This window comes from Lithobates pipiens, unplaced genomic scaffold (assembly GCF_037356315.1).
Source record: "Lithobates pipiens isolate NorthernLeopardFrog02 unplaced genomic scaffold, aLitPip1_a1.2 Scaffold_10, whole genome shotgun sequence".
Lineage (NCBI taxonomy): Eukaryota > Metazoa > Chordata > Amphibia > Anura > Ranidae > Lithobates > Lithobates pipiens.
The window spans coordinates 161,654,174-161,666,659 of record NW_027507686.1 but is presented as its reverse complement, the minus strand read 5'-3'; the positions used below and the strand labels follow the sequence as shown (position 1 = coordinate 161,666,659).

The 12,486-nt window shown below is 41.3% G+C and overlaps 1 protein-coding gene across 1 annotated transcript in view; it reads left to right on the top strand.

Moving 5' to 3' along the window:
- The window catches only part of TALDO1 (transaldolase 1), a 63,426-nt gene extending 52,873 nt beyond the window's left edge, over window positions 1-10,553 (top strand). Inside the window, exons 6-8 of the mRNA XM_077458763.1 lie at window positions 84-281; window positions 9,040-9,185; window positions 10,338-10,553. Coding sequence (XP_077314889.1) covers window positions 84-281; window positions 9,040-9,185; window positions 10,338-10,355 — 362 coding nt within the window. The 3' untranslated portion in view covers window positions 10,356-10,553. The remainder of the gene's footprint in view (window positions 1-83; window positions 282-9,039; window positions 9,186-10,337) is intronic.
- The last annotated feature ends 1,933 nt before the right edge of the window (window positions 10,554-12,486 follow it).

The following is a 12,486-nucleotide window of genomic DNA, read 5'->3' as shown; positions in this document are numbered from 1 at the left end:
CAAAATGGAAAAGTATGAATAGAATCAAAGCTACTTTAGTGGTAAAATGAATATATAAGCTACCTCTTCAATTTTTTTTGCAGGTGTGAAGAGTGTTGCCAAGATTTACAACTATTACAAGAAGTTTGAGTACAAAACCATTGTGATGGGCGCTTCATTCCGCAACACCGGGGAGATTAAAGCACTTACTGGATGTGATTATCTCACCATTTCTCCCAAATTGCTGGGAGAGCTCAGCAAAGACGCCTCCAAGCTCACTCCAACACTCACTGTTAAAGAAGGTACAATAGACCTGTGTGCTTCCTCTATACTAAAATCATTTCAAGCATATCCACACCAAAAAAAACTTTTAGCATTTACTCATCCTTAGAGGAAGTAAACCCTGATGGGTTTACTTGCTCTTTGATTCCCTGCAAAGGTAAAGCATAATGGACTACTATGCATCGCATAGTAGTCCATTATGTGTCACTTACCTGACACAGGAGCCAGCGAAGTCACCGCTGTCCCCTTGTGTACGGAGCCTCCATTTTCTTGGTGGGTCTCGCTGCTCCGGCTCTGTTGGACGAAGCCACGATGACGACGCTCTCACGCATGCGCACGGGAGCCGCCACTCGCGGCATATCGCTGTTGACAACAGCCTGTGCGCCGCTGTCTATGAAGCATGCGCCGTAGACAGCGGTGCCTGTGTTCTGGAAATATCCCCTAAACCGTGTAGGTTTAGGAGATAGATTAAGGCTTACCTGTAGGTCAAAGTGGTTTGTAAGGGTTTACAACCACTAAGTGTGGTGGCTGCATTTGTTTTTCATTTTTCAGTCTAAGAACATTTTCAGCAAGTACAAGAAATGTTCATGTTGCCAGAAAGGCAACATGAACATGCTCAACAAAAAACACATCCTTTATCTTTTTTTAAACTACTAGTCCCATCATTCCACAATGTGACAGATGAACAAAGGAAGACCTGTTGGAAGTTCAGCCTGTGTGACAACCATCGATACAATGGAGAAATGAGTGCAGCCACGCAGGGACAGAAATTGACTTTCTGAAATGCTTGTCAGTCATGTCAATTCTGTTAGTAATTTTAGATCTGGTATGACTGTTGTGCTGTAGACCTCCAGTTAAGTCTGGGGCACAGCAGGCTCCACAATGAGTGCAAGTGGGTTCGTTTTAAACCATGTTCTGATGGGGACAGCTGCAGTCAAATATTAAGCCCAGAAACTGAATTGATTGGTTCCCGAGCTCCTCTACCCTGCAAACTAGGGTAGTAGGCACTTTAAACACTTTAAACACAACAGTGTGTGCGCAGTGTTTACAGAGGTAGTAATGTGGCATCAGTTGTTGCAGTAGTCGGGGTCAGTACAGAGGATTGGGCAGAGCTAATGAACCTCTAGTCTGCCTTCCTTGCAGCAGTTCACTGCTATTGTGAGCTATTGCTACCTACTTTTGCTTAGAGGTGATCTGTTTCTGCAGAGCTGCATACAGGGCAACTGGATTATGTCTTCACTGACTAGATCCATCCCTCCCATATAAAGAACTGGTAAATTATAAAAAAAAGTTGTTTATTACATTTCTCATAGTCCCCAGGTCCTAGCAAATGCTTCAGATGCTTTGAACAGCATAGACTTGTAATACATAAGCATAAAACCCTTGTGTAAGTGAGCATAATTCATTCAGAATTTTAATCGCACATCAATGAAAATGTCACTGTACTAAACTATAAAAAATACTAGTGATCGTGTAAGCTACCCTGTAGGTGTATCCACTTCTCCAATAGTGATTTGACCTTCACAAAACTTTCCACATATGAAGATATGTCACAATACCGTAAACAATAAAATATCACTATGTGAAGTACCAGTAATAAAAATGAATAGATCTGTGTGTATATATATATATATATATATATATGTGTGTGTGTGTGTGTGTGTGTATATATATATATATATATATATATATATATATATATATATATATATATATATATATATATATATATTATATTTACACACACACTATACCAAAGTGGGAGATTTCCTCAAAGGATTACATCTGATGTGGCACTCCTTTCTTCCATCAGACATGTATCAAAAAATTGGAGATGCAATCTCAGTTTAAGTTGAACTTCTCTTACTTCAAATCTTCATGCATAAAGATGTGTGCAAGCCAAGTGACTGCAGTGTTTTGGACAAACACATGTCCATCAACTAGTGCAGTCTAAGAATATACATCTCCAGCGATAGTGACAAACTTCTTAGTATTTCACTGCCATGTGTGTGTAAACGTTCACCTTTCGAATATGGGGTTCCCTTCACCAGATGTGCCCTCACCTGGAATATATGTCCACTAATTGTGGTCTACATTCACCCCTGTCCCTCCCTAGGGGATTTTCTTTCATTTCCAACCAAGCTGGAGTATGCAGGTTAAAGCAGGTTCCTCTTTTAATGCTCCCCTACTCATCCAGGGCACTATACATGCACTACATAGTGCTTTATCTTTTTTAAGATTAAGCAGGTTCATTTAATACACTTTATTTAAAACTACTCATGTTTCTGGTGCTTGGTGTGCACCAGCCAATATTGGCATAAAATCTACAGATATTTCCAGCCAGAATACTTTACAATCCACAGCATGTATATTATCACATAAACCTTGTATGTCCTAGTCTCCCAGTGCATTGTGACCTCAAGCCCCTCCTGTACGTGTTACGGCAGAGGGTCAAGGATTCCTCAGATGGATCTTCCTGAGAAAGCTATGTGACCCTGTGGCATAACGTTTAGGTGAGGGGCTTTCTGATTTGTATTTTATGTCGCTATTGGCTGGGCAACCTCAAGCACCTGAAACGTTAGTGGTTTTAAACAAAGTGTAACTGAATAGTGCTTTATCATTTTTATATATAGATATTTATATTTTAAACCTATGTATAGTGTTCGTTTTTTTTTATTTTTTTTTTAATGGTGCACTGGATGAGTGGAGGGGCATTTAAAGAGGAACCTGTTTTAACCTGCATACTTAAGCTTGGTTGGAAATAAGAGAATCCCCCTGTGAGGGACAGAGGTGCATGTAGACCACAATTAGTGGTCCCTATATTCAAGGTGAGGGCACATCTGGTGAAGGGAGCGCTGCATTGCATGGTAGAAGTTTATGCACATGGCAGTGAAATATTAACCACTTAAGCCCCAGACCAATTATCAGCCTAAGGACCAGAGGTCTTTTTACAATTTCACACTGCACTGCTTTAACTGGTAATTGTGCGGTCATGCAATGTTGTACCCAAACGAAATTTGCGTCCTTTTTCTTCCCACAAATAGAGCTTTCTTTTGATGGTATTTGATTGCCTCTGTGATTTATTTTTTATTTTTTACGATATAAAAGGAAAAAGACTGAAAACTTTGAAAAAAAAAAAGATATTTTCTATTTTGTTATAAGAAAAATCGAATAAACTAAATTTTAGTCATACATTTAGGCTAAAATGTATTTAGCCACACGTCTTTAGTAAAAAAAAGTCAATAAGTGTATATTGGTTTGCGCAAAAGTTATAGCGTCTACAAACTAGAGTACATTTTCTGGAATTTACACAGCTTTTAATTTGACTGCCTATCTCATTTCTTGAGGTGCTAAAATGGCAGGGCAGTACAAACCCCAAAGCCAACCCCCCCCCCCCCATGACCTCATTTTGGAAAGTAGACACCCCAAGAAAATTGCTGAGTGGCATGTTGAGCCCATTGAATATTTATTTTATTTTTTTTGTCCCAAGTGATTGACACAAAAAAAGTTTACAAAAAGTTGTCACTAAATGATATATTGCTCACACATGCCATAGTTATATGTGGAATTGCACCCCAAAATATAGTCTGCTGCTTCTCCTGAGTACGGGGATACCACACGTGGGACTTTTTGGGAGTGTAGCTGCGTACGGCACCCCGAAAACCAATCACTGCCTTCAGGATTTCTAAGGGTGCAAATTTTTGATTTCACTCCTTTCATAGTTTCATAGTTGGTAAGGTTGAATAAAGACACCAGTCCATCCAGTTCAACCTGAGTGAGTGTCTACAATTGTCCCTATCCCTGTACATTGCACACTCGCATTGGTCCCTACCAGGGGTCAAGTCCTGGGGAAAAAAGTGTGGGAACTCCCATCCAAGATCCACTCCCCCACCCAAAAAAAAATAAAAAATGATACGCTCATATGCACGAACACTTCAAAAGTGGTATTTAAAGAAATTCTCTGACAGGGATTCGTTCAAGTTTCTCACATTGATAGTACCAACATCCCAAGAAAGGTATATGCACTCAGAGTTTGGAGGTAAGGGACTTTTACGGTACCAAAAAGTCAAAAACAATATAATGAAAAAGTATAAATGTATTTAACAATTGCCAAAGTTCCACATACATATAAAACCTAACATTTATTACAACTCCCTATGGTCTATAACAGAAACCTGATATAAGCAAACAGGTGACATTCTATTATGAACCAACGTGATCTTCATCCCAAAGTGTTCTACATGTTTCGCCTTGATCGGCTTCCTCAGGAACAGGGGACTAGGAGTATCCAATCCACAGAAAAGCACATATCATTTTAATTCAAATAGCATAACAATATTTTTTGCATATATTGTTATGGTATTTGAATTACAATGATATGTATGATATTGTTATTTATTTTTTTCTTCTATTTTTTATGTACATTTAGATAGTAACATATTGCTTTTCTGTGGATTGGATACTCCTAGTCCCTTGTTCCTGAGGAAGCCGATCAAGGCGAAACATGTAGAACACTTTGGGATTGAGATCATGTTGGTTCATAATAGAATGTCACCTGTTTCCTTATATCAGGTTTCTGTTATAGACCATAGGGAGTTGTAATAAATGTTAGGTTTTATATGTATGTGGAACTTTGGCAATTGTTAAATAAATGTATACTTTTTCATTATATTTTTGTTTTTGACTTTTTGGTACTGCAAAAGTTCCTTACCTCCAAACTCTGTGTGCATACTTCAAAAGTGGTATTATTCATCCAATTTTCATATTGTGTGCATGAAGCTTAACTGTTAGTGCATAAAAAAATAAATCCTCAATAAAAATAAATACGGTAATTCTCTGAATAATCAGAATTCATTCAATTTCTTCCATGCAAATGTGAACATCATGTTCTGATCTTTATTGGGGAATGTTATTTTTTATATAGTTTATGTGGTGAGTTTACGCTTTTCATTGAAGAGAGTTTGGATAACACAGGGTTAAACGGAAAGGTCATAAATGAACTGCACATTATCTGGACAGAATGCTTGGGGAGATAGTGATGTGTTCCTGCTTAGGAGATGTATGTTAGCTTGGGGGGGCTGCAAACTCTGCAGGGGCTCCAACACACACTCGCTGCTATTCCAACCCTTCACATATTTCCACATAAACTTCCCTCCTGGCATTAAACGTTGCCAAGTATTGTGCTCAGCTTACCACCCCAAACTAATGTTCCTCCCTCAGCTCACCTCTCTCCCTGCATGTCCTGTGAGCAGAATAGCTGTGCTCCTCCTCTGGGTTCTCTCATCATATGGCACTGAAGATAGAGGATGGGGGGGATTCAGTGGGACACACAGAGCAAGTATACAGGAGACTGGGGGGGGGGGGGGGGGTGACGAGACAGAAAATCAGGAGGGGCTAGTGGGGAGGAGAGCATCATGAGAGGTCTGATTAAATACAATCTCTTAGCAGCAGGGACCTGGACTGATCTACCCGTCAGCTAGCTGCGATTGACAGGTAGATCGAAGAGGAAGCTGTCATGGGGCCCCCTACTGGCAATGCCTGAATGGTCAGTCCACCCCTGGTGTGCGACACTTACTATTGCGAGCTGTGTTGGCGGCTGCTTGTGTAGCACCTGCCACACAGCTCACACACTTCAAAGTCTTGCAGGACGTGGCTGCTAACGGGAACTGAGTTCCTGTTGTGGAAAAAGTACAGGAACTCCGTTCCCATGCGTTCCCGCAGGACTTGAGCCCTGGTCCCTACCCTCAAGGAGCCCACAATCTAAGGTCCCCATTCATATACTAGGGCCAATTTTGGACAGAAGCCAATTTACATACCTGCATGTCTTGGATTGTGGGAAGAAACCGGAGTACCCGGAGGAAACCCATGCAAACTCCAGGCAGGTAGTGTCGTGGTTGGGATGCGAACCAGCGACCCTTCTTACTGCTAGGTGAAAGTGCTAACCACTACACCACTGTGCTGCCTAACACCACTGCACTCCTCACTACCTATCAGTTTCGAAGGCCATAAAATGCCAAAATGGCACAAAACCCCCCCAAATGACCCCATTTTGGAAAGTAGACACCCCAAGCTATTTACTGAGAGGCATGTTGAGTCCATGAAATATTTTATATGTTGCCACAAGTTGCGGGAATATTACAAAGTTTTTTTTTTTCTTTTTACACAAAGTTGTCACTAAATGATATATTGCTCACACATGCTATGGGCATAAGTGAAATTACACCCAAAATAAATTCTGCTGCTTCTCCTGAGTACGGGGATACCACAGGTGGGGGACTTTTTGGGAGCCTAGCCGCTTACGGGACCCAGAAAACCAAGCACCGCCTTCAGGATTTAAATAAAAACGCTACCAAAAAAAAAACTGTTAGCGATCGCAGGGATCAGGCCTGACTCTGTGAACGCTGCAGTTATGTGTTTAGTGTTTTGTAAGTGACAGTGATCGATACTGCACTTGGGTGGGCTGGGCGGAGGGGCAAAACGCAGGTGTTAGCAGGTATCTGGGCTGATCCCGCTAACAATGCATTTTTTTTGGAACCCTAAACTGCTGGGGACGCTAGTATAGATCTGATCAGATATTGATTTGTTCAGATACTATACCACTATGGGAGGTATTTGCTTTGCGCGTGGGTGTTAGCGCTACTGGCACTAACCTAGCACTGCCTGGGGCGAAGCAGACCCTGACTCTAAAACCTAATTGATATCACCCGCCGGGTGATCAGGGGGTTAAACCTTTATTGGGTAATAAATGGTGGGTGCCCTGATGCTATAAAAAGCAAACTAACCAGAGTCACCCGTAACACTTATACGGTGATCACTGGTGAAAGGGTTTAACTAGGGGCAATCAGGGGGTTAAAATCTTTTAAATAGTATATGGGGGTCCCTGACGCTATATAAAAACCTGACGGGGAACCTAAATAACTGGCTAACCAGCATCACCAGTGACACTTATACGGTGATCGCTGGTGAAAGGGTTAACTCTAGGGGTAATCAGGGGGTTAAAACCTTTATTGGGTAGTATATGGGTGTACCTAACGCTATAAAAACCTGGCGGTGAACCTAAAAAAATAACTAGCTACCTAGCGGCACCAGTGGCACTAATGCAGCGATCAGAAAAATGATTGCTTAGTGACACTGGCAAAAGGGGGTGAAAGGGTTAACTCTAGGGTCAATCAGGGGGTTAAACCTTTATTGGGGGGGTAGGGGGCTACCCCGGACCTAACTTTAACTGCCCTGACCGTTTTTACTGTCACAACTGACACTAAATGCAGTGATCAGTAAATAAATGATCACTGCAATCTGTGACTGGGGGGGGGGTGATTTGTGTGCCTATGTGGACCTACATGTCAGTGTAGTGTTTGGTGCACTTACTATGTGTTCTCCTGGCCCCGAGCAGAATGACATCACTTCCTGCCTGTGTTTACACTACCCAGGGGGGAAGCTTCTCATTCGCCAGGAGCGATCGAGGGGGGATGGCCAGAAACCAAAGGCCATCCCCACATCCCGGATCGCTCCTGAAGCGAAACGGACCGCCGCAGCCAGCGGGAGGGGGTCCGATCGGACCTCCCACCCGCTGGAAGGCAAGCACGTACATGTATGTACGTGCTTGTGCCTGTCCGTGCCATTGTGCCGACGTACATTGACATGCGGTGGTCCTTAAGTGGTTAAAGTTTGTCACTATTACTGGAGATGCATATTCTTGGATTGCACTAGTAAACTTCCTTTTATATACACAGTATAAATTTCCACTTTATATAAAAAACATCTCTTAACCACTTCAGCCCTTAATGACGGGCCATTTTTTGCAGCACGGCGTCGCTTTAACTGATTGCACGGTCATGCGAAGTACACAAACAATTTATCCTTTTTTCCCACGAAGCTTTCTTTTGGTGGTATTTGATCACCTCTGCGGTTTTTATTTTTTTGCTATAAAAACGACAATTTTGAAAAAATACAATTTTTTACTTTTTGCTATAATATCCCCCCCAAAAAAAAAAAAAAATCTTCATCAGTTTAGGCTAATATGTATACATATTTTTGGTAAAATTTGCAGTAAGCGTATATTGAATGGTTTGTGCAAAAGTTATAGCATCTACAAAATGGGGAATATATTTATGGCTTTTTTTTCTGGTAATGGTGGTGATCAGCGATTTTAGCAGGGCTACGACATTGCGGCAGACTGGACACTTTTGACACTTTTTTTTTTTTTTTTTTTTTTTTTTTTTTTGGGACCAGTGACATTTATACTGCGATCAGTGCTAAAAATAGCCACTGAGTACTGTATAAATGACACTGGCAGGTGTTAAGTGTTCCCTAGGGAGGTGTTTCTAAATGTGGAAGGAGTACACTGACGGAGTGTAGAGAGATCGCTGTTCCTGATCACTAGGAACAGCAGATCTCTCTACTTTCCTATCAGAACGGGGTTCTGTTTACATTGACAGATCCCCATTCTTGCTCTCTGGAGTGATCTTGGATAGCTGGCGATCATCACGGCCACCAGTCACGTGCATTTTCTCCAGCAAAAAGCGCATGCTATTGCTCTTAAAGTGGCCAACGTACACCCACAGCGATTCTCGAAAGGGTCGGTAAGCGGTTAATGAGCAATTTGTTGTGTGTTCAGTGAATGAAAGGTTGTAACAGAACTGAGGTGTGAAGAGAGGAACTAAATATATATATATATATATATATATATATATATATATATATATATATATATATATATATATATATAATTATAGTGTGTGTGTATATTATAGTATATTTTATTCTGTGTTTGTACAGCTCAGGCCTGTAACCTGGAAAAAATCCACTTGACTGAAAAGGACTTCCGTTGGCAACACAATGAAGACCAGATGGCTGTAGAAAAGTTGTCAGATGGGATCAGGAAGTTTGCTGAAGATGCTATAAAACTGGAAAAGAAGTTAAAGGTATGCCTCCTGCAGTTTGTATCGGAGCTAAATGAGATGTGCTTCCACAGTTTATAGACAGTCTTTTCCAATCTGTAAGCACTTAAATGGGTGATAATGGTTTCATTTCTGGCCAGCTTAAGACTTACCATACATTATATAGTTTTCTTCAGTTTCCCTTTAGATTTATCAAAACCATATGAGGTCAAACCTAAACACTTTCAATCTATATGCAGTCAGGTCGGGCCCTTGCACTACATAGTTAAAGGTGAAGCTAAAGAAAATTGAATATACATGTGTATGGCCAGCCTAAAGTAGAACTTCAGGAACATGTTAACACGTTTTTTCCAATAGTTACAGCATTTCCGTTTTTAGGCAATAATGAAATCATTATATTTCTGCCTTGAATCCCCTGCATGGGAGATATCAGATTAAGAATTTATGGTTTGTGACCCCAACAGGCTCCGTTGCTTTGCATAGTGCTGCCACTCTAAGGGCCTGCATCAACAGGCTATTGGTTTTAAAGCTGAACCCCTTACCTGTTAAAGCATTTTTGTGTCTTTCTATGGAGAAATGGCTCCTGGAATTTCCTCCTCAGTGTTGGCACATGCTTTACACAAGTGGTGACCTGCTTCCTGAGCAGTGACAGGTTAATGTGCCTGAGTATATCTGCACAGCACCCGTTGATGACCCACCCGCAGCTTTACAAAATTCTCTCTACCATACACAGCACTGTTCACTGCCCACCATGTGGAATTATGACAAATGCAGTTTCCTTTTCCCTCAATTGTGTACAGCCTGCCTAGATCCTCCCCTCAGCAGCCAGGCTAACTCACATGTAGGATAAATGAAAAAAATTAAAACTAGGAATTTTGCATGGGGAAAGTGTTAATGGTTTAAAAATGGACAGGGTGCTGAAGTTGTATAGGAATGCAAAAGCAACTTAAATCTCAAGTCTATTGAAAAGCAAAACCCAATTGCCGCCAGTCAAATGCAGGTTGGAGGGAAGTTGCGTCTAGTTAGACACTGAAAAATGTGTGCTTAGATAATCAAATTTTAGATGTGGGATGTCAATCGGCACAGTAGACTTCAATAGCAATGAAGACTGTTGGACATACAGAGTGAAGGAAATGACATGCCATGTTTTAAAGCTTTTTTTATTTTATTTTACAGGAACAGCTTGGAAAATAATCTATTTAATACTTTTATACAACAAATCACAGCATCTGGGTCATAGCCCACCAATCCTCGTACCGCTTCCAAAATTCTGCATTAGTCTTACTCCTGTTTTTTATCAACATTGTAACATTGCCATTTTACATATTGTGTACATTTCCTTTTTGTACGATGGCTCTACTTATGCACTGATTAAATCCTGCACCTGCCAAAGCTGTTGTGGTTACTTTTATGGAGACTTGTTTGAGCTACACCATTTGTTTAAATTAAATTGCATTTGTGCCACTGATTACATATGTGCATTTCAGCAGAGAAAATCATTTTTTTTGTTGTAATCACATTAAAGCTGATTACTAAAAGATGTGAGAATGTTCACACACTAAATGTATCCAATATTTGAAAAGAAAGTCTGTTTATTTCCTCTGTACATGATTGGTTAATTGAAGTGAAACAGTCTTAACTAAATTGGTGAATTAAAAATGTCTTCAATTGGAACAGACTAAGGACTTGAGATGGGCTCGTGTGTTGTTGGGATCCTAGTCCACCTGCCTGATCCCGACAGGAAGCCAACACTGCTAATCACAGGCAGTGAGACATTGCCTGGTCTGCAGCTGCACAGACTGAAATGTTTCACTACCTGTGATGTGCAGGATCAGATGGGTTTGGACTAGGATCTCAAATAAGCCCAAGTCCATTACTACTAAGGACTTGTTCACACTATGTACAGTCATGATTTTTGCACACCGGATCAATGCCAGTACCTGCAAGGACACATCAAAAAACAATTTTCTTTATGGTACATCATAGGACACCGAATCTCAAGTAATTACTTGGTGGGTTATAGGCCTACCTTCAGGTGTTGACACTGGTATAACCAATACAGGAAGTTGACTCCCCTATATAACCCCTCCTCCTTCTAGGAGCACTCAGTTTTTTCGCCAGTGTCTAAGGTGTTGGTCACGAGTGAAGACGTGCTCTGCGGAGCTCCAGGAGGGATCCATGCTGGATTTAAAGAAACCTCCACAATCGCATCCATCCTCACCACTGAGGCCATAGGATGGTACCTGGACCTCGATGCAAGAACGAGGTTTTGCCTGTAATGCTTCTCTTTGAGAGCTGGACCCTAGGAACCCGGATTTTTTTTTTTCTTTTTTTTTTTTTTGGTCTTGCTACATTTCCTAAAGTTGTCCTGAGGGGTGCTATACAAGGTCCAAAGGAGCGGAACCCCTTTTAAAAGGGCCCCAGTCTTTGAGCGTGTTTAAACGCAGCCCGCCGTGATGGGTGAAGATTTCATCTGTCTGTTAAATCAGCAGTATCCTGCAACGAGGACAAGGTAAGGGAAGAAGCTGTGCTTTTTCCTTCAATATACCTTATAAATGTCTCCTCTATAAGGAGTAACTTACACACTACCTATGATGTGTCTTGGTACAGCTCTGGAAGGAAGATAAGCGGCTTTAATCGCATCTTCCATCCAGTGTATAGGAAGCGTCCTAGATCCCCCTCCCCACCTTAAACTCTTTACAGTCAGTGGAGGGTCCAAGAGAATTATGGGGTATTGCCCTCAGATGATCGGGAGGAAAGACATGCGATTATTTCACTACGGAAGAGGAAACAATACTTGAAGTTCCCAAGGATCCCTACTGTACAATCTGAAGTACAGAGGCTTGCAAAGATGGTTCGCTCTACTTGCATGCTACCCCTAACAGAGTTAGCTGAAGGGCCGGTCTCTTCCTTGGGTTTTTTGAAGCCTTTACAGCCTTTGCATGCGTTTCCCATCCACGCATTACTAAAAAAAAGCTTATTTATACCGAATGGGATCATCTGGATAAGCATTTTTTCCCTTCCAAAGAGACTCGCAAAGCTCTATCCTATGGAAGAAAAATTCACTAAAAGATGGAAAGTTCCAGCAGTTGACGCCGTGATTTCCAATGTGAAAAAGAAAACCCAGTGGACAATGCGCTTATGCTTAAAGATCCAACAGATAAGAAGTTGGAAGGTCTGTTAAAATCTTTTTTCTTAGCAGGTACTGTTGCTCAGCCTGCAATTGCAGCTATAGGCATCTGTCAGTCCTTAAAGGACCAGTTCACAGATGCTCTCAGATGAGCTCCCTGCACAACAAGCACAGGAACTGGCCGAGCTACCTAAA